Source organism: Marmota flaviventris, chromosome 18 (assembly GCF_047511675.1).
Source record: "Marmota flaviventris isolate mMarFla1 chromosome 18, mMarFla1.hap1, whole genome shotgun sequence".
Lineage (NCBI taxonomy): Eukaryota > Metazoa > Chordata > Mammalia > Rodentia > Sciuridae > Marmota > Marmota flaviventris.
The window spans coordinates 59,583,855-59,607,835 of NC_092515.1; the positions used below are offsets into that span (position 1 = coordinate 59,583,855).

At 60.2% G+C, this 23,981-nt stretch overlaps 1 protein-coding gene across 1 annotated transcript in view; it reads right to left on the reverse strand.

Moving 5' to 3' along the window:
- Positions 1-23: 23 nt before the first annotated feature.
- The window catches only part of Kcng4 (potassium voltage-gated channel modifier subfamily G member 4), a 31,958-nt gene continuing 8,000 nt past the window's right edge, over positions 24-23,981 (reverse strand). Inside the window, exons 2-6 of the mRNA XM_071604163.1 lie at positions 22,349-22,580; positions 19,999-20,157; positions 15,804-16,006; positions 13,997-14,783; positions 24-6,004 (exon numbers count right to left, since the gene is read on the reverse strand). Coding sequence (XP_071460264.1) covers positions 5,231-6,004; positions 13,997-14,783; positions 15,804-15,805 — 1,563 coding nt within the window. The 5' untranslated portion in view covers positions 15,806-16,006; positions 19,999-20,157; positions 22,349-22,580 and the 3' untranslated portion in view covers positions 24-5,230. The remainder of the gene's footprint in view (positions 6,005-13,996; positions 14,784-15,803; positions 16,007-19,998; positions 20,158-22,348; positions 22,581-23,981) is intronic.

Below are 23,981 nucleotides of genomic sequence, written 5' to 3' on the forward strand. Positions count from 1 at the left end.
TGACACACAGAGAAGCCCCAGCCTCACTTCTTACTATTCTTTAATGCTTCTCTGGGGGCACATGGGGGTGGGGGTCCCTGGAGGCTGAGCCAGGAAGGTGCCAGGTGAAAGTGCTGAGCTTCCCCAAAGGGACCCCAGGCAGGTTGGCCACTGCTGGGTACCAGGAAAGTCTTCAGAAGAGCAAGATTGGCTAATTTTAGCTCAGGACACCCAGATTCTCTCGAGCCACATCACATGGAGCCCAGCGTCCCCGCGGCTTTGTTCTCCTTGTGGCAAAGGTGAGTGACGGAAGTCGGCAGCTGACGGGCGCCGCCACCTTTCTCTGGAGTCCTTGGGAGGCAGACAAGGGCTGGGCTCCTCGTGTTTTATTTTTAACAACGTCACATTCCTGGAGGTGCCCCTTGGATGGATGTCAGATGCTGCACAGAGACAGGCGCTGGGCCGGATCAGGTGGCCCAGACTGGGAGCCCGGGACGGCGAATCCAGAGCCTGACTGAGTCCGGGCTTTGCCAGCACTGGCTGTGTGGCTTGCCCAATTACCTCCCCTCTCTGGGCCTGTCTACACCTGTAAAGTGGGCAAGTTGGACCCAGTGATCACTAAAGTCTTTTTAGTTCTAAAAATCTGTGAAGCTGGTCAGGTTGTGGGAAGGACAGTGGGGGGTCCCCTTCTTGTCACAGGAGGACAGAGATGATGTGCTGAGCCTTGGGAACGGGTTCACCTGCAAGAAAGACATGCCCTCGTCCGCACACAGGTGGCTGGAGTGGCCAGAACGTGCCCAGCCAAGTCAGCACGTGCTGCCTGTCCTGCTGGCTAGGGAGAGGAGCAGGGTCCATTTGGGATTTGGATTTGAGTATCCCTGGGCCAAGCCACAGCACTCCCAGGCCCCTGGACTCCTTTCTCAGTCTCCAGTCCCCTGCTAACGTTTCCTGGGGTCATTTCCAACAAAGGGCTTGCATATCACTGACAAGGGACGTGGTACCCCCAGACGTGACACCCGAGAGGGACACAGCTCACTTAGGCAGTTGGACACCCCATACTTGGAAATATTCCCAGACCTCTGGAACCGCCCGGGGACTCCTGAAGAGGAGCGCTTGGGCCAGGGCAGCTGAGGCGTCTGAAGATCTGCGAGCAGAGGCCCCCGGCGGTCAGCCTGCTCTTCAGTGGCTCCGGAAAACATGCTACTCGCAGATAAGGACAATAAAGACGGGACAAATGATAACATCGATGGACAGGTGAAAAGGTGGATCGGGGTCTTCTATCACTACTTTTGTTCTTGCAGTTTTTCTTGTGTGTGTTTGATGTGTTTTCCAAAGAAAATGTTGAAAAGCCCACTGTGGGGGCCTAGCAGTCGTCCAGCAGTGACGCCTGTCATCCCCAGATCCAGGAAGAAGAGGGCGAGGGTTCAGGAGGCAGCTCCAGGGGCCTGTGTGGTGGGAAGCCACTGCCAGCGGCCAGGCGATTGGGGGTGTGGCAGCAGGTGGGCAGGCAGGGGCTGGTGGGCAGATGCAGGGAGGGACATCAGTGGACACATTCGGCTTGAGCCCCTCGCCGCTTTGCCAAGGAGCCACTTCGCGGCCTGGGACGTGTCCACAGCTGGTTCCTTCTCAGCGCTCTCCTGTTCGCAGCTGCCCCTCTTCCCAGAATCACAGTCGCCCCCAGCTGATGAGGATCCACTCTTGCATGGTCCCTGTGGAATAAGTGAGGAAAGGGAAGGCCAGACAAGTGGACCCCCAGGTCTAGTGTTGCACAATGTGCTGGACAATGCTGCTTACTCTGCTCAGGACAGAGTGGCCTGGTAGCCTGAGAGCTGCAGCAGGATGCCCTCCAAAGGGTGCTCTGCTGGGAATCAGGATGGTGGAGCTGACTAGATGAGTTGGCTGTGTGGTCCTGGCAGGTGGTCTTCCCTCTCTGAACCTTCCTCTCTCCATCTTAAAATGAGGGAGTTGATTTACTCTAGAGTTCTTCATTCTTTTTGAGGGACTGTGATTCCTTTGAGTAACTGGTGAACTCTGTGGCCACTCTGCACTTCAACCTGCACATCATCCCAAGAGGTCCACCCCTCTGGGCCCCTGTGGACACTCCCTGTTTAGACTAACTTAGTCTGATGGAACTCCCATAGTCTTAAGTCCTAGGAGCCATCAACATAGAGTCAGTGGGTTCCTGGGACACTCCCTGGTCCAGCCCCACTAGAATCCCTCCAAACCATTCAAGATTTCACTCATCCTCCCAATGTGCTGCTCGGGCTCATCTCCACTCAGCTAGAGGGACGCTGAACCAAATGGCAGCCATCGCCAGGAACATGACCCTGGACAGATACCACCTGAAAAATGGCTCCAAGTGAAGGTCGTTTCTCCTTGTCATCAGCAGGACAACGTCCACCTGTGGCTACAGTCACACCCCTTGGCCCCAGAGAGAAGGAGTCCTCTGGAGACCGCAGGCTCTCTCAGCCAATGGGGATGGAGACGCTGCCTATAGGAGCTTGACACTCCCGATCGGCAGGAGAGGCTGCTCAGCAAGGACAGGCCAAGGCGATCCAGACCGTCTCCTGGGACACTAGCAGCAGAAAAAAATAGAGCTTTAATTAAGCCCCACATGCAAGCCACTGATTGCAATTTACCATCTCAAATTTAGTAGAGAATTTCCCCCAGGCCTGTGTGCAGTCACTTTAGAACCTCACGGCGTTGATGGTGGCTCATCTAATCTTGGTCTTCAACTTTTCCTTTAGCCTTGGCACATTCTGTGGAGAGGCCTGGTATGGTAGGTGGGACAAAGGACCGTGGAGACCTCTAGGTGGGAGCCAGTCACAGTGGTGAGCAGAGCTGCAGTTAGGAGTCACCGCAGCAGACACCCGGCACAGACATGTCCTCAGTCAGGAGAGGGGGCAGATGTGGGGGCTTTCAAGGACCCCAGGTCTTCTAGTGTCTATTGAGGATTCTGCTCTGGTCCCAGGGCTGAGCCTCCCCTCAGCTCAAGGGGATGTGGGCAGGCACTGCCTGGGGGGGAGAAGGTGTCTAGACATTCTTGCATGATTCTAAACATCACCGGTTGCCAGGGTGGTGCCCTGGCTGGCAGAGCTCTGCCCGCTTGGCTGATCTTCTCTGCCACGAGGCCCTGAAGGGAGTCTGTGGAACTCTAGTCAGAACACCCCAGGTCAGGATCTACCCTGATCTGCCGTTGATCGCAAGAGAAAGAGGGCTGCCCAAAGTCACGGAGGGAGTGAGAAGTCCAGGCCTCAGGAGGCATCGAGTGGTCCAGCCCCCGGAAGAGAGTAAGTCGGAGCCTTCGTCTTTTTAAAATTTTGCCCAAGAGTAGTCACAAAAAAGTTTAGCCTGGGGCAAAAGACTCATGGCTATTGTTCAAGGGTCCCCAGAACTTGACCCAATGCCTGTGAGACTTCGCCAGCCATTTCCCAGAGCAAAGTGGCCTGTGAGAAGTAGGAATTGTAGAGACTTTCCTTGTGCGGTGGCCACTGTGTCACCTTGCAACGAGCTTACTTGGAGAAATGTCAGCTTGATGACCCGCTGACTGCTGAGGGGTAAAAGGATGGGGACATGGGCCTGCACCGCTGGGAGGACATCTGAGGAGTCGAAGGAGTCGAGGGTTCCTTGCAAGGCCAAAGCTCACTTCAGGCTCGGTGCTGGTGCTCCGCGCCAGAGCCGTCGGCCGTGTGTCATAGTAGGGCAACCTGGGCCTGGCACAGAGAGGCCTAAACACCAGTGGAAGGAGCGAACAGCAAGGGACCTATCATCAGCGATGACGTGCCGACCACCTCCTGTGAGGCCATGCTGTACCCGCAGGTCCCGCTCCCCGGCCCAGACTCATCTGTGTCCCATGTACTTTCCCAGTGGACATTCAGCCAACAGAGACCAACAGTGCAGGGCCCTGTCACTCCTGGGGAGTGCCATTGGGACATCTTCTAGGTGTGCTCTGCTGAGAGACAAAAGACGAGAGAGACTCCAGATGTGACTCGACCTTGTATGGTGAGTTCCACGGAGGAGGTCCCCTGCAGGTCCTGCTTCTCTGCTCAATCACCCCCATTCAGTCTGGTCTCACATCCTCTCGACCATTGTCATCGTCCTCACCCACTGTCTGTCCACACCACCTCTACAAAACTCCGCGGGTCTGCATCCTCTCATCTCAACCCACTTTTCCCCCAAATGCCCCTAAGCATTCAGCCCATCTGGGCCTCTGGGCCTCTAGGCCTTTAGGCGTCCACTGCTCAAGAGGTCCTTGTCTTCTCTATGGATCTCAGGACCCCTTGCCTCATCCCCAGCACTGTGGCCCTCAGCCTGGCTTCTCTCCTGGGTGCCAAGGGTTAATCTGCCCATAAACCAACAGAGGAATACGCACATCTAGATATAAACAGAATGTCCGTCCCGTGGCCTGGTCCAGGAGCCAGCTGGGGTAGACCCTGGCAGCGGCTCTGTGTCCGTGTGTCTTGGCTGAGCTTGGAGAGCTGAGGTCCCTGCAGGGCTGGAGGAACCAGCAGCAGACATCACAGAGCCCCGGGAGAGTCGGCCTCTGTCAAGGCCAAGGGCTGGGTGGCTGCAGAATGTCCCACCAAGAGCCTGGCCAGCCAAGGAGAGCTTTCTGTGCCCTGCTGGCAAGTGCTGCTGCGCCCAGGTCCCAGGTTGGCCAGAGGATGGCAGGCCTGAGGCCATGCACCCCACACCAGTCAGTTCTGCCTTCTTGGCACAGAGCTTCCAGAACAGGGGGCTGGCAGCTGCCCCTTCGGGAAATCCGCTGGTGGAGGTTAGGTTGAGAGCATGTGGTGCCCCACGGAGCACGTGGAGCTGGGCGGGGGTCTAGCGGAAGGGTTTCCCCGTGGTGATGTGGCCCAAGAAAGCAGGTCCTAGGGAAGAGTGGGATTCTGCAGGCTCGTCATTTAACCAGTTCTGTGGGCATCAGGTCCCAGAGTGGGATGCTGCAGGCTGCTGGGGAGAAGAGAGAAGGCAGGGAGATGGGCCCGGCTCAGGAGGATGGGCTGTGCTCAGCAGATGGGCAGGAGGGGAGGAGGCAGGTGGCTGCGGAAGGCTGGCCTGGATCTGGAGGCCATGAGCGCCAAAGATCACAGCGACAGACATCTTTGGCCGGGCAGCCTCCTTGCTTTGGGAGGCTCTCTGGAGCTCTGGAGACCTGCGGCCAGTTGGTCTACCCCAGGGTTCTGGAGCTTGGTTCAGCGAGAGGGACGGGCTGGAGCTACAGGGTGCATTCAGGAGGGATTCTGAGCTACACCTGGGGGACCGGCAAGGCGGGGCCCTCCAGCATCAGGTCGTCCACGTCGGCGAGGAGCTCATGTTCGCTGTCAGAGTTGGTGCGTTGGAGGCGGCGGAGGCGGGCCTGCAGCCGATCCTGCTCCTTCTTGAGCTCCAGGTAGGAGTGGGAGAAGGTGTGGAAGATGGACGTGGCCGGGAAGGCCATGATGAGGATCCCGCTCAGGATGCTGCTGAGGGCCACCATCTGGCCTGGCACGCTGCGGGGCACCATGTCCCCGTAGCCCACCGTTGTCATGGAGATGATGGCCCACCAATAGGAAGCAGGAATGCTGGTGAACTCCAGGACCCGGCCGGACTCATTCTCCGCCAAGTAGACCAGAGGGGAGAAGAGGGTGACCGCCACGGCCAGGAAGAGGAGCAGCAGCCCGAACTCCCGCGCACAGCGCTGCACTGTGAGGCCCAGCGTCTGCAGCCCCAGCGAGTGGCGCGCCAGGCGCATCACGTAGAGGATGCGCAGCGCCCGCAGCACGCGCAGCACCAGCCCCACCTTCTCCAGGTAGGAGCTGCTGCTCGGCGGCCTCTCGCCGTCCTCCCGGGGTTCCTCGGACACCGCCAGCGACACGTAGTACGGGGAGATGGCTAGGATGTCGATGATGTTCAGCGGCCCCTGGAAGAACTGGCACTTGTTCCGGGCCTGGACGAACCGCAGGCAGAACTCCAGGGAGAACCAGGCCACGCAGATGGTCTCCACCACGAAGATGTAGTAGCATTTGTGAGAACATTCGCCCTGGGGGGGAGAGCAACCAAAGGCAGGTGGGGAGAACCCCAAGGCACGGGAAGTGGGGAGACGGCTTCTCCTAAGAAGCCTTCCTGGATGGGTCAGCCGGCCAAGCTGTCCACCCAGCCTCCTCTTTTGCAGTTTCAGGTTGTGGCTGGTTGCAAGGCTGCTCGGCTGGACCTGACGCCACCCTCTCCAGCCTCCCTTGCAGCCAGTTGACCGACTCACCTATGGAGAACCACCTCTGGGCCCAGGGGTTGGGTTGCACACTCCCGGTTCCCTGCACCAGGACGCACAGGTGGGCCTGCAATGCAGCTCAGAATGGCAGGTTGGACCAGCGCTCTGGGGAGGATAGACTCCAGGTGGAAAAATCTGGGTCTCAGAATAGGAGCCGCCCACTCACCCAGGTCTCAATGGGGACTGTCTGCAAGAGAGATACCAACTGCTATTTCATTTCAAGCCTGGCTCCGAGGGCTTCCATGTTACCGAGGCCAACCTTCACCTTCGCTGATGTAACCGCATTCTGGGTGCCACACTACTCTGGTGCTGGCCCTTGGCAATGCTGTGAGTGAGTGGTGTGACCTCAGTTCACGGCTCAGGAAATGGCTCCTAGTCGTGCGACGACTTGCCTGAGCTCACAGACCTAGTAGATGGTGGTTATGGTGGCTGAGACCTGACCCCAACCCAGGTCTCAGCCACCATAAGCTATTTCTGTAACTTCATCTACTGTCCCTCATTCTTTGAGTCCACAAAAATGAATTGAGGGTCCCCCGTGTGTCAGGCGTGTGTTAGCTCTTGGGGTAAGGTAGCGAGGGCAGCAGACCTAGCTCTGGGGGCTGGAGGGACCCAAGGCTGCAGTCCAGCCCCTGTGACATGTGGTGGTAACCTTCACCCAGCCATTGTCTTCCTTGCTGGTTCCAGCCAGGTGGGGCCACCCTGTGGCCATCCCGTGTTGCTCAGCTCCCTGCCCCTGGCTCCTAACATCTAACATGGTTCCACTAGCCTGTTATTATTCAGAGTGTGGTCCTCCAACCAAGGCATCGACCCCCCTCCCCGCATCTGCATTTTAACAGACTCCACAGGTGGTTTGGTGCACACTGAGGTTTGAGAAGCCCTGCTCAAATGTGTCTCAACCTTGGCTGTGCCTTAGAGTCACCTGGGAGGCTTGGAAACACCCTGTTGTCCAGGCCAGATGCCCAGAGATTCTAATTTAGTTGATCTGGGTTTTCACTTGAGTGGTAGAATTTTCCAGAAGCCCCATAGATGATTCTAATGTGCAGCCAGGGTTAAGAACCTGACTATTAATAACACACACAGAAGCACACACCTGATGGATGAGTGGATGGATGGCCAAAGCCCACTGCCCTTGTGAAAAGCAGGATGTTGACAATGGCAGTTTTTTAGATTAAAACGCTCTGAAGTGGAAAAAGAAATTATTTCCAGGGCTTGGGCCCAGAGGAATTCTAAAACGCAATGTTCTCTATGTCTGACTGCGGGAGAAAAAGAAAGGGGCGGGTCCATCCCAGGTCTCACTGGCCTGTCCAGGGCCGGGCTCTGTTCTCCTTGACCTCTGTCTGGTCTGTGTAGGGTGGGAGGCAGAGGGAGGGCTGTTGAGAGATGGAGCCCAGAGCATTTGTGGCCCAGGTTCAAATCCCAGCTGTCCCACTTACTCAGGGGAGTCATTTGTCCCCTCTAGACTTCCAGTCTGTGCCCTGAAGGTTGGTGGGCACATGCAACCCATGCATATGAAGTGTTGACAGCACGCTGTGACTACTGGGCATGTGACCGACATGTCACTCAAGACAATAGCCTCCTGGCTCAAACGGAGGGCATCCGTGTCCTCCTCCTGCTGCTGAAGACGTTCTCTACCCTCTGAGATGGCTTCAGGATCCGAGGTCTGCTCCGGATCCTGGAAACGCGAAGAGTTTGGGATCCTGAATCTTTAGTCCTGCTGTGTGACCTTGAAATCGTCCTTACTCTCTCTGTGCTTCAGTCTCCAATGGAGAGTTTGGGACACAATCGGAATTTTTCAAAGCTGAGACAGAACCCCGTGCATCAGAAGATCCCAGGGGGGTTTTGAAGTGCAGGTTCTTGGGCCCCCACAAAACTGCCACCCTGGGTGGGGCCCAGGAATGTGCAGGTTGGCAAGGCCCCCAGATGTGGAAGCACCGGAGAGCTAGACCCTGGGCCAGATTCCCCCTACAAGGCCTCTTGTTTACTGACACCCGGGTTGTTCCCCTTGGCTCTAGAGGCCTGTGGTGTGGGGAAGACTTTTCAAAACCAACACAGGGCTCCTGAGGTGACTCCTGAGGGGCTGAGAGGGCCTGCAGGTCCCCGCCCCCACCCCTGTGGCCGGTGCTGGCGTCTGGGTGTTCACGCCGGACGCACCCTGTCCTCCCACAGCCTGGCCCGGTCCCTCCCTGCACTGCAGCAGGGCTCCACCTGACTCCACCTGACCCTCCGCAGCCACCTGGGGATGAGCAGCTGGCAGCAGGCGGTGGGATCCACGGCTCCAGGGAGGGTGACCACCCCCCCAGGCCGCATTGGAAGGAAACGAGGAAAGGGAAGGAAGGAAAGAAAAGAGGGTTCCGGTTCCTGTCTCTCTGGGGAAGCTGCTGGTGGCATTTTGCGGGGAAGGGCACAGCTCCAACTAGTCCCTAGTCTGTCCCTAGTCTGCCCACATCTTTCTGGGTCTGAGCACAGAAAACTCTGGTCCTAGAAAGCCCCTCCATCCTAGGCAGGCAGAGCCCTGTGTCACCCTGTTCCTGGGCTGGCTCCCTGTGGGAGTGAGGGGGCCCTGATTCCTTCATTCAAGGAGAGGCACAGAGGCACCCCAGGAGGCCAGAGTGGGACCAGGGACCACAGGCCCCAAGTGGAACCGAACAAGCCCGATGCAGCATTTCCACCTACGGCATGTTCAGGAAGGGGTGGAGCTAAGCATTTTGATGGCAGGTGCCCTGGGCTGACCGGGAAGGGCCATGGGGGCAGTTTCGGGGGGTGGGGGGATGTTCAATGTTATATTAACAGGGGTGAAGGCTGCACTGCGTATCCGTGTGTTAAATGCAGCTGTGGCTGGTGCGTTTCAGTGCACGTCAATGGTACCTGCAAAATGATAAGGTAAAAATGATGAATGACAAGGAGGAGCGATTGCAGGGGAGAGGGGGAAGGAGAATGATAGGACCTGGTGATTGAGCTGAGTCTTGGGTACTGGGGTCCACTGTACTATTCCATGACTTTGTAGATGTCTGAAATTTTCCATGATGAAAGTTCAAATGCAAGAAATTAAAAAGAAAATCCAAAGCCACAAGGAGATACCACTTCCCACCCGCGAGGCTGGCTGGAATCAAGAAGACAGCCCCCGGGAAGAGTGGGTGAGATCGTGGAGAAGTGGGACCCTCCGTGGCTGCTGGTGGGATGCTCAATGGTGCCTCTGCTGCGGAGAACAGTCTAGAGCTTCCAAGGGACCCAGCAGAGACAAGGACACACACGTCCACCCACAGACACTTGTACACAAAGGTCCCCAGCAATGTTACTCATCTCGGTGCAAATTGGAAACAACCGTGATGCCCATCAGCCACCAACGGGTAGCTCCAGTGTGGCACTCAAGCATGCCGCACTCATCAGCCATAGAGGGGAACGAGGTACGATCCGCACCAAGGTGAGATGCACCCTGAGAAATGGCGCCAGAGAAAGAAGCCAGACACACGTGCTCGGCTCCATGCGTGTGAAAGGTCGAGGAAGCGCGGATCCGCAGAGGCGGAAAGGGACCAGTGCTGGCCAGGGACAAAGGGGGGGTGGGGGTAGGGGTGGGAGGAACTGCTGTGGGGTATCCTCTGGGGTGATGGAAATGTTCTGGAATAAGACAGGGCGATGGTTGCCAGCTCTGAGTGCCCTAACGCTGTTGAACTGTGCACCTTGAAGGCAGAAGGTTCTGGTAGTGTCATGTTTAGTAAGAAGGGATCCCATGTCCTCTCTGAGCTGGCCGAGTCGGGCCTGGTAGGCAGTGAGTGGGCCTGCAGCCTCGCCGGGCCCTGGCAGCTGCACCAGAGCAGAGCTGCTGTGCCAGCTGCTGCCCAGGCCTAGGTGGGCACGGGGCTTCCTGAGGGCCAGGTCTCTGCCGGGGTCTGTGGATGGGCAGCTGGGCAGACGCTGCAGGGCGGCGGTCAGTTCTGGAAGGTCCCCTGTGGGGGGCTCAGGGCCGACAGTCTGGACCTGGGACTTCCTCTCTCCCTTGGTCTCTATGCAGCTCCTGCAGCTGCCTGTGCTGCAGGTGGCCGGAATCGCTACTCTCTTGTACCCTGAGCTGAGTTCCCTGCGGGTCTCGCTCTCCTGGTGCCCTTGGGCTGCCCTCCCTGGGCTCCTTCCCACAGGCAGAGTCCGACATGGCGGCTCTGGCTCGGCCTGAGTCCGGGCTGGTCCTCCTGGCCTCTCCTGGGCTGGACGTGCTGACTCACTCCTCCCCAGCTTCTCCCTCCCTGTTCTCTCTCGGACCAGACGCCACCTGGGCCTCCTCTCCCTCCTCTGGGCCTCTTCATGTGGCCCTGTCCCCAGGTCTCCTCTTCCTCTGCTCCCTCCTCGGTCTGCCCACCTCCCCACCCTGGGACGCAGGGCTCTGAGGCGTGGCGACCCAGTGGACACGGCTGGATGTGATCTGGGCCTGGGCTCTTGGCCCTGGGGGAGCCAAGGCTCCGAGGTCAGGATGCTCCTCCCTGAGGAGGCCCTGCTCAGGACTGGCCCTGCAGGGCGCCTCAGTCCAGCCTGCCTTCCTCCTCCTGCTTCCCCGCCTGCTGCCCTGGCCTGTCCCTGAGGCCATCCTACCCAGCCTCCCACCCTCCGGGGGCCAGCTAGATGCGGACTTCTCTTCCGCGGAGTGAGCGTCATTGGAGAGCTCCGGCCACTGAACCTCATGGCCAAGAACGGGGTTACCATAAGGATCAAACAGGAGTCAGGGAAGGCCTGCACAGTGCTCGGGACACAGCAGGGGTCTAATAAGTGCAGCCGGCCCTCCTTACCCGCGGCTCTGTGTCTGTGGATCTAACTAAATTCAGATTGAAAATATTTTTAAAAAAGTGTCATCTGCACTGAACATGTCCAGACTTTCCCTTGTCATTATCCCCCAGAGGAGATGGCGCAGCAAGAGTCGACAGGGTTTATGGCGTGAGCAACCTGGAGGTGGGGTGTGAATCCACCGAAGGGTGTGTGCAGGTCACATGCGAACACTGTGCCATGTCACACGAGAGACTGGGGCATCCCTGGATCTCGGAGTCTGAGGTTGGTGGGGCGCCCTGAACCCCGTCCCAGGGATCCCAAGGGCTGACTGTAACTCGGCTCCCCATCTCTTGGAGGTTCTCCCTGAGCAGAGGGTGGGAGGCCACCTCCCATGGCCTCCAAGATGGTGCCCTTGGCGATCACTAAAGGAGAGATCTTCGGGACACCAAGTCCAGGCAGAGGCAGGGCCTCTGGGGAGGACTGTGGACGAGGCTGGGTGGATGAGGTTTGTGCTGGGCTTTGGGGGGCTGGGAATGAGACCATGGAGAGGAGGTGGGTGTGCCGGGTGCCACGGCAGAGGGCGGACGGGTAGCACTAGGGAAGGGGGGCCCGGCCCAGGGGTTAGGGGTAGATCTTTCTGGCTGTGATCCAGGAAGGTGCAAGGGGGGCGTGAAGGATGAAACAGAGGAGCAGTGACCAAGTGTCACGGAGGAGGAGAGGTGCAGAGCAGGGTGGCCGGATGGGAAGCCTGACTCATGAGGTGGAGGGGAGGGAGCTGGCTGCAGGGGCAGGTCCAGATTGCACCCGGGTGAGCTCCGTCTGCCTGACCCCACAGTGGCCTCCGATCTCGGTGCCCTCCTCCCCGGCCCCACCTTAGCCAGGTGCCCACACTTCCATAGGTCAGGCAAGGCCAGGGGCCCACCCCTGCCCCACCCCACGAGCCTTGAGGGCTCTTGACAAGCATCAGAGTACTTGGGGCAAGCCCAGACCCGGCCGTGCCCAGCTGCAGCTGCGCGGCCCCCCGCCCAGGCTTGGTGCTTGCTGTCTGCGCTGCCCCCCTCCCCGCCGACACCCCCATTGTAACTTGCAGTCTCAGGCCCAGACCCGGACCTGGTGGCAAAGTTCACTCCCAGGGACCTCGCTGACACAATTTAGGAAAAGAACACGGAAAGCTGTGTCCTTGGGGGACTCCCCCCCCCACCGTGGAGCTCTGCAGGTCACGTCGCGGGTGAGTCCTGCAGCGGCATGGTTCCTCTGAGTGGGTACCAGCAGGGCCAGTCCGCAGGGGCAGCGGCCAGCGTGAGCAGCCAGCTGTCTGAATAAGGGCTCTCGGCCTCCTGTCCCCTGGGGGCAGATATGAAGTACAAGCACATGCGCGTCCAGCCGTTTATGTAAATGTGAGGACACAGACTTGGAAGAACAAAGACCGTCCTCAGCCTCTCCAGCTCTCTGAGTTATCGTCCCCAAAGGAAAACAGATCCTCTGCTGCGCCTCTCAGAGGGAGAACCTAAGGATGCAGCCGGGGACATGCTGCATCCTCCGACCCAGGAGACCAGGCTGAACCCCAGGCGCCGGCTCGGGGCTGCCCTGCTCTCTAAGCCCCTGTCCCACCTCAAATCTGGGTCACAATACGCTGGGCCCGAGTTTGCCCCCTTTGCCTTTTCTAAGCTTTGGGCTAGGGAGGCCCTGGCCCTCTTGTCCTCCAGCCTCTCTCCTGTGGAAACCCGGGCTCCTTCTGTGGAGGCTGGGGTGGGGCACCCTGGAGGACGGGGGTCAGCGGGTGCCCACTCTGCCTGGTCTTCTTACTGCAGTGCACACGGACATGTCCCTGGAGCACGGGCTTCTACACTACGGGCTTCGGTGCTAACGGATGACAAATGCTCGTCCTCTGGGGGCGGGCAGGGGGACAAGCTGCTTCTGAGTAGTTCAGTTGTCTTTATTAGGACAAGATGTTTACAGGTTGGACAAGACACACTTTGTTCAACAGATATTTATTGAGAGCCTACTGTGTGGGAGACACGGCTGGTCCTCCATGGGCCTCTTGGATCTGGAAGGGTCTCTGATCCTATGTCTTGCTCTGGGGTGTGTCTGTAAGGGAGGGACACTTAGGGGGACTGACAGCTGTTAGGAGCCCTCTGTGGCACAGGCTCCTTAGGGACGTGTGTGTTTTATCAACTGCCTATTTATAACACAAGCCCCTACACAAGGACGAGGAGCCCAAGGAGCTCAGAACAGGGAGGAGTGGTGCTCTAAGTTCAGCATCGATGCAGTTATAACTGGAAGCTCTCCCAGAAAAACGCTAGTTATTCCCTTCTCGGGCCACTTGGTGCCCTGGGGGCCTGGGTCTCCCCGACATAGGGGCGGGCAGGCAGCAAGTTTGCTCGGCCTCCTGGGGCAGCATCACTTACAAGCCACCTCGTCTCTGAGTTCCCATCCTGCGAGGCCATCGGGGAGGGGGACTCGGGTCAGGTGGCAAGGGGAGCACGGGGGCTGGGGATCCCCGCGGTTGCGGTGTCTCTACTACAGAACTGGAAGGAACCAGATGGTCTGCGCCTCCGATTCTGCATCTGAAAATGGAGCTGGGATGCCCGGGAGGAGGTGCCTCAAGACTCTGGGGCCTGGACCTGGCCCGGGGCTCAGCACAAAGCGGCTGCCCAAGGAACCCGCGCTCAGCCCGTGGCCTGTGTGGGCCTTCACGGCGGTGCTGCCTGTCCTACTCAGAGAGGTGAAGGGACTTGCCTGCCTCACAGAGCTGGTAGGTGAGGCTGGCCCACTGAGGCCAGGAGTGACTGTCAGCACCCGGGTCGGGCCAGGTGACGACCCTCAAGAGCCCTCTGTGGGCCTCTTCCTCCAGAAATGGCTAAAAATGACCTCTTCCCGCTGCCCTGGCCTAAAAATGACACCAGCCACGCTGGGCAGAACTCGCATTTCCTCTACCTTTAAAGAAATGACGACGCGGTCACGGCCCTGGGCGCCTGGGCGCGGCCACCTGGGCCCGTGGGGGCCACTCACCTTGTCCTCCTCGGCCCTGAGGTCGGGCATGGTGCTGACGCACAGGCTGACGGCCGTGGTGGCCACGAAGAGGACGGAGAGGCAGGCGAAGACCTTGCCCGGCAGCCCGGAGCGCGGGTTCTCCACCATGTCGCCCAGCTGCCTCATGCACAGCCCCCAGCGCGAGCTGCGCCCCGCGGGGTGGCCGGCCTCGCGCTGCCGCTGCAGGGCCTCCTCGCGGCGCAGCTCGGCCGCCTCCTCCAGCCTCCCGAGCAGCCTGCGCAGGCAGCAGCGCTCCAGGCTGCCCTCCGCGATGCCCCAGTAGGCCAGCTCCTCCCGGAAGGACAGCGCGCACGTGTCCTGCAGGAGCACCAGCTTCCCGGCCGCCAGGAAGCTCGCGATCACCGCGAAGGCGCTGGGGCTCCTGTCGAAGAAGAACTCCTGGGTGTCCTCGTCGAAGTCGTCGCACAGCTGCCCGATCTCCTCGCGGCTGCGGCAGAGCCGGAGCTGGCTCAGGCGGCTCAGCGGGAACGCGTCCAGCGTGCTCCAGGGCAGCAGGAACCGGTGGCCCCCGACGTTGACCAGGACTTCCTTCTTGAGGTCCGCCTCCGGGGGGGCCTCCAGCGCGCCCAGCCTCCGGGCCCTGCGGTAGTACAGGCCCTTGGCGGACCGAGTCTCCAGGGGGCCCGGCAGGAGCTGGCTCAGGGGGCTGTAGGAGCCACCGTGAGGGTGTCCGAGGCCCAGGACCCCATCTCCCGAAGGCACGGGCATGGCCGGAGATGTCCCTGCCCGGGAGCAGTGGGAGCACCTGTCTGACACCAGAGAAAGGGCAGGAGGCAGGGAGGTGAGGCTGGGGGGAGGCCCAGACCCCCAGGCCACCCGCTCCCTGGCTTTCCTGTGGCTCCTCCTGCACCCTCCTTCCCGATCCTCGACCCTCGTCTCCCAGAACAGCCACTGGGGTCATGGGGACTGGTCCTGAACTAGACAAGGTGGCCATCTGGGCTGTGTGGCCTGGGCATGTGGCTTCGCCTCTCTGTTCTCAACATCCTGCATTCAAATGCAGGGACTCTCACAAACCCGCAGGGCGCGGTTGGTAAAGAGAGGCGGTCAGGGTCCCCGAGAGGCTCCCATCCCTTAGGGACTGGCCACAGCCTCTCCAGGGCCTCTGCTTGCTCTGTGAGGCTGGGGCGGCGTGAGGGCCCACGTCATGGGGCACAGGGAGGCTACGGGTGGGGTGCACTGGGAACACTCCAGATGCTCCCCAGTTAAGTGGCCCCGGCGGCCCCACCAGGCAGACGGGGTTCCCCCTCCCTATAGGCAGGAAGAGGCTCAGCAAGGAGAAGCACCTGCTGCTGAGAGGCTGCTCAGGGAGGCTGGCTACTGAGGGGTCAAGGACATGGGCCTCTGCTTCCAGAGTCCTGTTCTCAGGAGGAGTTCTGTATGACTGCTCTGTCCCTCTCCTTGGCTTCCTCATTTGGAGGACCTGCCTGGGAGGGTGGAGGGCACTTCGTGCTCTTCAGTGAGGGCTCTCCTCCATGCTGTCATTGGGCCATTGTGCGCTTGCCTCAGCCACCCTTGCTGTGTGACCTTGAGCTAGTTACTCCCCTTCTCTGGGCATTTTTTTTAAATCTGCAAAATGAGGGGACCCCTAATGCTCTCTCCATTTCACACCTATTTGGACAGCTTGACTTAGACAAGCATTTAGATCTAGCCTGTTCACACATCTAAAAAATCGCCTCCACAACATTTCTCATCCTCAGTATTCTGCAACCATTTCTTATGGTGTTCCTTCCAGCCGGAGCTGTCTCCAAAGCATCTACAGCCTTACATTTGCAGACACACCGCAGTCAGGAGGAGCAGTCAGCAGCTGATGGAAATAAAAGTTCCTCTCAGTTCAGAGCAGGCTGGACTCTGGTGGATGGTGCAGAGTGACTCACGCCGGTGTAGTCCACACTGGCTGGCCCCACGGCAGCCTGCTCTGCTGCATGTGTCACTTTGCTTGCAGCGTATGACCAGGGGAAGGAGCACAGCCTGCAGAGGGGACAGTGCTTGAAATCAGGGAGCGCTTACCCAGCCTGCTCATTTCCCAGGTGCAGAAGCCAAGGCCCAGAGAGCTGCGGTGACTTGTCCAAGGTCACACAGCATATCCAAATCCAACCCAGATTCGGTTTCCCAGCCTGGGGCTCTGCCTTCTCTGCACTCACAACACACCCAACTGGGCAGTCGACTGCCCCCAAACAGCTGGCAAGCAAAGCTGCTTCTAGAGGCAACGTCTCAAAACTGGATCTCCGTCCTGCGCCCCACCCCCGCCCGGCACCAACTTCTTCCCCTGAAGTTCAGCTCACCCTCTTGCCTCACGGAGCTCATTTGCAGCGGCTTCTCTGCCAGGCAAGGAGAGCCCACAGCCCAGTGGCCAGGAGAGGGACGGTTTGTGGTGGGGACGAAGGGAGAAGAAAATTCCAACCCCAGCGGTTCCCGGCAGAGTTAGTCTCTCCCCTCTCCCCCCCCAGGAGCCGGAAGTTCATTCATTGTGCTCTCTCTCCTGCAGCTGCAGAAGAGCCGGGGGGGGGGGGGGGGGGGACGTTAGAAGGACCCCGAAGCCCCCCTCCTGAGAGGTGAGGGTCTGAGGTCCCGCTGAGGAGCTGGGCTTGTTGTCCTGCCTCAGCCGCGGACTCTCCAGGTCCACGGGGACGGCCAGCATGGTCCTGCGGGGGGAGGGAGGGCTTAGGAGTAATCTCTCCATCAGCTGGAGCCTGCTGCTCTGCCAACCGCCCGGAGCTGTCCTCCCTCCTTGCTAGAGCATGGAGCAGGAGTGGCTGGGCACCGCGGGGCCAGGGCATCTGCAGCTTCCTGCACCTGGGCGCCCTGGGGGTGCCTGGGGCGTGTGGGTGATGCCCGGGCTGCCCGGAGTTTAGCTGCTGTTAATCAGCCCAGGCCTGGGACCGGGTGGGACAGACAAGCCTAGCCTCGGAGCCCTGGCTGGGGATTTGGGAGGCTGCATTCCAGAATAGGAACAGGAAGAGTGTGAGCTCCCCAGCTCCTGTGCAGAAGGCTGGGTGACCGCGGGCCAGAGAGTTAGGTCCCCTGAGCCTCAGTTTTCTCGTTTGTAAGAAATAGAGGAATGAGAGGGGTTCGGGGCAGATCAGACCTGAGTCACTAGAGTAAGCTCCCCTGTGGGTTAGCCCTGTGTGGGGGAAGAGGAAGATGCAAACATCCAGGGCCCGCAGGCTCTACCCCTGCACGGCCTTGCTGTGTGTCCTTGGTGAGTCACTTTACCTCTCTGGACTCTGTTTTCTCACTGGTCAAATGAGGACAGTTGCGCCAGTAAAGGCTGAAATCACAAAACCCCGTCTACTGGAGGTTATACATCTGTTCTTTTAATTTGCTTAAGAGGTTTGGAAGCCCAGACTCTTGGCCTCTGAACGTAGGTGATCTTTGCCCCTCCAGTTTAGCGCTGAGGCCGGCGGCTTGCCCAAAGCCCCCTTGCTGGTGAGAATCTGAGCCAGGTCAGGTTCCTCCTTAAGAGAGACTGGGTTCTGTCGCAAGGAGAACCCAGGCCCAGCCCCTTGGAAGGGCTGTGGAAATGCTGGCCTCCTTGGACTCCCTGGCCTGGGCCGGGGGTGAGGGAGTCCAGGCACAGGGAGGAGCCGGGGGCACCGGTGGTCTTCGGTGGTGTCCATGAGCCTCGGGTTCTGCAGGAGGGGTTGGGGCCTGGCCCCGGGCGGCACAGCAGGAGGAACAGAGACGTCTCTGAGCCGGCTTCTCTGCCTAGGCCCCACGGCTCACTCCCCTCTGCTCTGCTTGAGGCTTAGTGTCACCAAACAGTGTCCCAGCCTGAGGCCCTGGGTTCAGAGCTCCTGCCACAGAGATTGTAGGCATGAGCAGTAGCAGTCAGGCCCTGCCCTGTCCCCTCTCCACCCCGTGCCTGCTCCAATGGCTCTCATAGACCAGACTCCAAAATTCTCTGCCTCCTGATTTCTGCCCAAAGGAGGCCCCTTGATTGTTCATCCTGACTTAGCCTCTCGGGCCCGAGAACCCCTCCTCTGTCCCTCGTTCTCTGAATCTGCGGGGCATGAGTTCAAATCAAGAATTTGCCACTCCATGCTGGGTGGCCCTGAGCCAGTGTCTTTGCCTCTCTGGACCTCACTCTTCCCACCTGTGCCCTGAAGTCAGGGCGGCTCTCTGTTGACGTGACCTTAGCTGAAGGGCCCAGGCCCCGTGTGGCTGTGACTGTCATCTCACCGGCTCTCTCCCAAGCCCCCAGGAAGGTCAGAGAGAAGCCAGGAGGAGTCTGCCCTCAGAAAACCCTTGGAAAGGAGAGCGGCCTCCGACCCCGTGCCCCCCCCCCCCAGGAGGGGACCACTGCCCCCGCCGCAGCCGCTGAGGACTCCCAGCCCAGGGCTCCGTCCCAGCTCCAACCCTGGCCAGCACTGCTGTCAGCTGGGGCAGTAGGACCTTCACCTGAGCCTGGGGTCCAGGCCACCCCTGCCCAGTCCCTCCGCAGGGCTCCCTAAGTCCTGGGCAGCTTTCGGCTCAGTGCTGCCTTCCTTCCCAGGACCCTCCCTCGGGTGGACACGACCTTGGCTCTCCAGGAAGGTACCCAGCCCGTCCCTTCCCCACAGGTGGGAAGTCCAGGAGGGGACACTGGGACATGCCCCACTCACTCTCCTCCCAACAGAGTCTCCTGACACACTTTCCTAGACAGGCCACTGTGGCCATGTGCTACTGTCCTGTGGCTGCTGTGACAAGGAACGCCAATGTCGGCACTGCCACTCAAACAGCACAGATGTCCCCCCCCAGCTCGGGAGCTGGGAGGTGCAAGGGTCCCCAGGGGGTGACATCCGGGTCTCTGGGGAGCCTCCGCCCTGCCTTTTCCTGCCTCAGGCCGCCCGCATCCCTCGGCTGGCCGCCCCTTCCGCCGCGCAGAGCCGCGTCCTCTCGGTCACTCCTGGCTCCCCTCCTGCCCTCCCCCTCCTGGGCCGCGGCCTCCCCCCTTTCCCCTGTAAGGACTTCTGTGATCACACTGAGCCACTGGATAATCCAGGATTGTCTCCCGATTTTAAGATCCTTAAATAAATCACGTCTGCAAAGCCCCTGGCCCAGGAAGGTGACATTTACAGATTGCTGGACGCCGTTGGGAGGGCATCAGTCTGCCTATCAGAGGGGCCAGCGTCCTCAGAACCCCGGACCTGGCAGCCCAGGAGACGCTCCCTGCAGGTCTCTTGGCACGTGGGGCACCCCGCGTGGCCTCCAGGACCAGACCCCGATTCACAGTCCAGGACACACCGTGGAGTCCCCAGCCTGGCCACCTGCAGGGACCCTCTCCCTCAGCGTCCCTCAGGCCTTCAGCGGCGGAGGCGCTCTGGCCTCCCAATTCTCTGGGGCCAACAGCAGCCTCGATTCTGAGTCCTCGAGCGCTTCCTGCCTCCCTCCTCGGCTCCACCCCCCACGGGAGCTGCCACCCACGGCCCTTCCTTCACCCCACACCCCCCCCCAGGGGCTGTCCTCCGACCAGGCTCCCCTTCGCTCTGCAGCTGTGGCTTCTGCCCTCCGTCACCATGGAAACTGCTCTCCAGAGTGGCCACTGACCTCCCTGTGCCCAGAGCAAGGTCCCTGTGCGCCCTGCTCACGCTCCTGGCTCTTCTGCCTGCCTCCCCAGAGTCCTTGGCCAGCCCGGCCTCCCCGTCCATCCCTGGCGCTCCCCATTTCTGCACCTGTCCCCTCCTCCCATCTTGGTTGCACCCCTCTGGAGGTGACGTTGCTCCCTGGACAGTGGCCGAGGACACACGTTTGTGCCTGCAGTGCCCAGCTCTGTGCTCCCCACTCAAATTCCCCAACGCCTCCAGCTACACACTTCGCCTAGCAAGGCTGGGGACGTCCCTGCGCCCAGCCCTCCTCCACTGTCCACCGGGGTCACCGTCCTCTGCATCCGCTCTGCCTCACACAGAGCAGGCACAGAAACCCTGGGGTCCCAGTAGCTGCCCCACTCCCTGCACCCCACCTCCGCCCACCCAACCCCATACCCTGCCCTGCTCCTCCTGGATCATTCCGGCATGTTCTGGTCCCTTCCGTCCCTCTGTCCTTTCCTGGTCTTCAGCTGGGGTCTCTGGCCCTCGCGTCCTCTGAGGAGGTCAGATCCAGACTTGTGCTTCTTGAGTTCTTCCCACGATGCTGTGACATCCCTGGGATAAGACCCGAGCGCTCACCCTGGCTGTGTCACCGTCACCGTTTCCCCTCTAGCAGGGCTCTGACTGTCCCTGTGCTGGCCACACCCCGGAAGCCGCCCCTTACACCTCGGCCTCACTGTGCGCTCTCTGGGCTCCGCGTGCCCTGTTGTGGGCACTCCTCAAACTCCTGCTCCTGGTCAGTGCCCAGCTTTGATGTTCCATCCTGAGATCCCCCCCACCCCCACCCCCAGCTCAGCGCCCACACTCCATTGTCACTTCCCTAGTTCTGCACCTCCAGGTGTCACTCTGTCCCCAGTGGGAGCCCTGTGGCCAGGGCTGGTCCTTCCTCACCCGCAGGTCCTGGGCTCCTGACCCTGCTCCCTCCGTGACGGGACTCGGCAGGAGCCAGCGAGGCCAAGCACCTTCACCTTGTGGCCCAACAAAGTAGCCACCTGGCCAGGAACACTATTTAACATGTTTTATTAAGTCCCTGTCATGAACAGATTTCAAAATGACACACGAAGACTGCAAACAGGTGAAGGTCAAATGCAGGCCTCGGTGACCTTCAGGTATCGGGTCCCAGCTAGTGCAAACCTGGACTTGCCCATCTCAGGCTTCCTACTCCTGGCCTGGCTTCCCCTGGAGCAGGGACGCAGCCCCAGAAAAGTAGTCTGGGTGGCAGTTAAAGTCCCGGTGACGTGGCAGAGTGGCTAGGAGCCCAGGACCAGCTTTCAAGTCCCCGGGGGTGGTGGGCAGGCTCCTTGGCTCTGAGCCCGTGTCCCCATGTCCAAATTGGAAGAAAACTTATGCTTCGGCCACCTGAGACTGCACGCCCCCCACTTCTCCACCCCAGGACAAAGCATAAAGAGGAGGGGCAAACATCACCCGGGCACTCGCTAGCTGCAAGGGGAAGCCGCCCCCTTGGGGATGCGTGCTGAGTGCCCCTCCCGTGACGACTTGGCATCTCCGTCACTGTGGTTTCCTGTCAAGCCTCCGGGGGTCCAGGGACCCGACTGATTTCTTTAAGAGGGAGAAGAGGATGTGCTTGCTGCGATGTGACCGAGAAAAGGCAAAGAAACGTCAACTGCAGTGACCCTCAGTTGGACCTTGGTTTTGTTAAAAAACTATGCAAGATGTTTGGAGTCAAGGCAATTGGAATATGAGGTGGACATCAGGCAGGATGAAGGGATCATTGCCCGCTGTGCTGGACGTGGGCGTGGTTCTGTGGCTGTGTGGAAAGTCCTCCTTATTTTCCTGGATGTCCTTAGGGAAGGAAGCATCCGGGGTGCGACGTCACGATGTCTGTGATTTGGAGTGTGGGGGGTCGTGTGTGTGTGTGTGTGTGTGTTCCTGCAGGAAGCCAGTACAACAACGCGCTGGTGACCCCGTGACTGGGTGGTAAGTGGAACAGCCATGTGGTTTGTGCACTTGTGGTTTTTCTGCATGTTTGAAAAATGTCGTAATAAAAAGAGGCCAGCATCCAGAGCAAAGGGCGGGAGCCAGGGCCCCCGCTGTCCCCAGGCGGAATAAGAGAATGCTCCGTTTGCTCTCCCAAGGCGTCACCGGTCCCAACAGAGAGGACGCAGGCACTGTGGGGCCCCCAGAGGCCTCCAGAGTCTGGACTGCCCGTCTGTCCCTCTGTGGGAGTGGCCGCCCTGCCAACCCTGCCCTTCTGCAAACCCACCGAGGACGACTGGCCTGCTGAGGAGCTGCGTCTTGCGCTGGGATAATTGTGGCTTGAGCGAGCCTCTAAACAGGAAGCCGGGCCGCAGCCGGTGGGCCAGACGTCCCCTCCCTTCCCAGAACAGGAGGAGGGGGGAGGCAGGGGGACTGCACTGTCCCCAGACACCTCAGAAGTCATGACGGGGAGGACGAGGACGTGGAGCCGGCCACATTGCAGACTCCAGTGGTGACGGACAAAAAAGAGCCTCTGGGCTTGAGCAGCTTGCGAAGTCAGGCCACTTGGAGGCTGGTCACCGTGACCCGGCCGTGCCCTGGAGCTCCGCCCTCCACAGCGGAGGTTGTTAAAACAAATGGAAACCCAGTTTTTAAATTCAACCACAAGGTGCACTCACGGCACCCTGTCATGGGCCCCGCCTCCCCGTCGCCTTCCCACTCTCGCGCCACGGCCAGGGCGGCCTGTTTCTGGACTTTCCCCCCGCCGGCCACCCTGCCTGTCCTCCTTGCTGATGCTTCTCGCACCCACCTGACCACGGCCAGCTCCCGTGCTGCGCCTGGGGCCCTGGGCTTGCCGTGTGGGGTCCACCACGCGAATACGCCTCCACGGCCTGTCCTTCACGACGCCTCGGGGGGTCTTCACCTGGACAGAACCCCCGGCCAGCAGACACGCTCGTGCTGCGTCCACGGCGCCTTGAGTGCTGAGTGAGCTGGACACATGGAGGATCCGAGAGGTCGGCTCACGACTCGGGATGACCACCCTGCTTCAGAGGGGAAGCTCCTGAATGCGGGCCCACAGTGCCCCTTCCCAAGGCGGGGGTCTGGACCCCTGTTTTGCCCACCCCCCCACCCAGCCTTGGGTCACCCCTTGGCTGCGGGAGGCGCCTGGATCTGGGACCTGGGACCTGAGTGTGCTTTTACTTCAAGACCATCATGGAAATCACAGAGCGCCTCAGTCCCCCCAGTCCACTCTGCACGACTCCGGGGGGTCCAAGACTGTGTTCAGGCCACTCCCAGTGGGGTCTGTGGCCTTGGCCAGTGGTCAGACCTCCCTGATGTCCTGTGACTGAGGTGGCAGTTGCTGAGACGGCTCAGAGCCCCCCAGTGCCACCTGCCCGGCGCCTGCTGCCGTGACCCTGCTGCCCACTCCAGCCCCTCCTCTGTTCCGGTCTTCTCCCACCAGCCTGTCTGGCAAGCGGCCTTCCTGCCAGGTGGCCTCTCCTCCCAACCGGTGCCAGGATGCCTTTTAAATTAACTTAGACCACATCCTGACGGACAGAGGAAAGGGCGTGTCCCTTCACCCCTCCTCCACGCCCTTCAGTCTCCCACCCCAGACACAGCACAGTCTCTAACTCCTCAGCCGGTTTCAGAAATAGAGATTCTAGCCAGGCACAGTGGTGGCCCACGCCTGTAATCCCAGCAGCCCCAGAGGCTGAGGCAGGAGGATCACAAGTTCAAGGCCAACCTCAGCAACTTGACGAGGCCCTGTCTCAAAATAAAAAAATAAAAAGGGCTGGGGAGTGGCTCAGTGGTTAAGTGCCCCTGGGTTCAATCCCCAGGTCCAAAAGTAAAGGGAAAAGACTCAGGAATTCTTCGCCCCTGCCCCTGGCCTGGCTTGCACGGTGCAGGGTGGGTCACTCCCTTCTGCTCTGTTTTCTGCCCTGTCCCCTGTGCCTGCGCCCTGTGCCCTGTCCCCCATGCCCTGCCCCCCGTGCCCTGCACCCTGTGCCCTGCACCCTGTGCCCTGCACCGGGCCCTGCACCCTGTGCCCTGCACCCTGTGCCCTGCACCGGGCCCTGTCCCCCATGCCCTGCTGGTCTTTCCTCCCCGGGAGGCAGACTCGCCTGATTCTCTTCAGTAGCCCAGAGTTCTCTCCCGCCTTCATGACCAGCCCTCTGCCGGCCCCTGCAGGAGGACGGCTCTCATTTCCAGCCCACCACTGTCACAACCGACAGGGCACATCTGCACACATGTCTCTGTGCACAAGTGTCCGCAGGCCACTCCTGGCCCACGACGGAGGGGCAGAGGCCAACTGCTTCTTACCCTGATCAACAGTGGCAACTGGCCTCCAAGGGGCTGGGCCAGCTCCCCCTCCTGTGGCACCTGAGCAAGCGGAAGTGACCCGCTGATCACGCCCCTGGGGATGGAAGCACCTCCCCAGG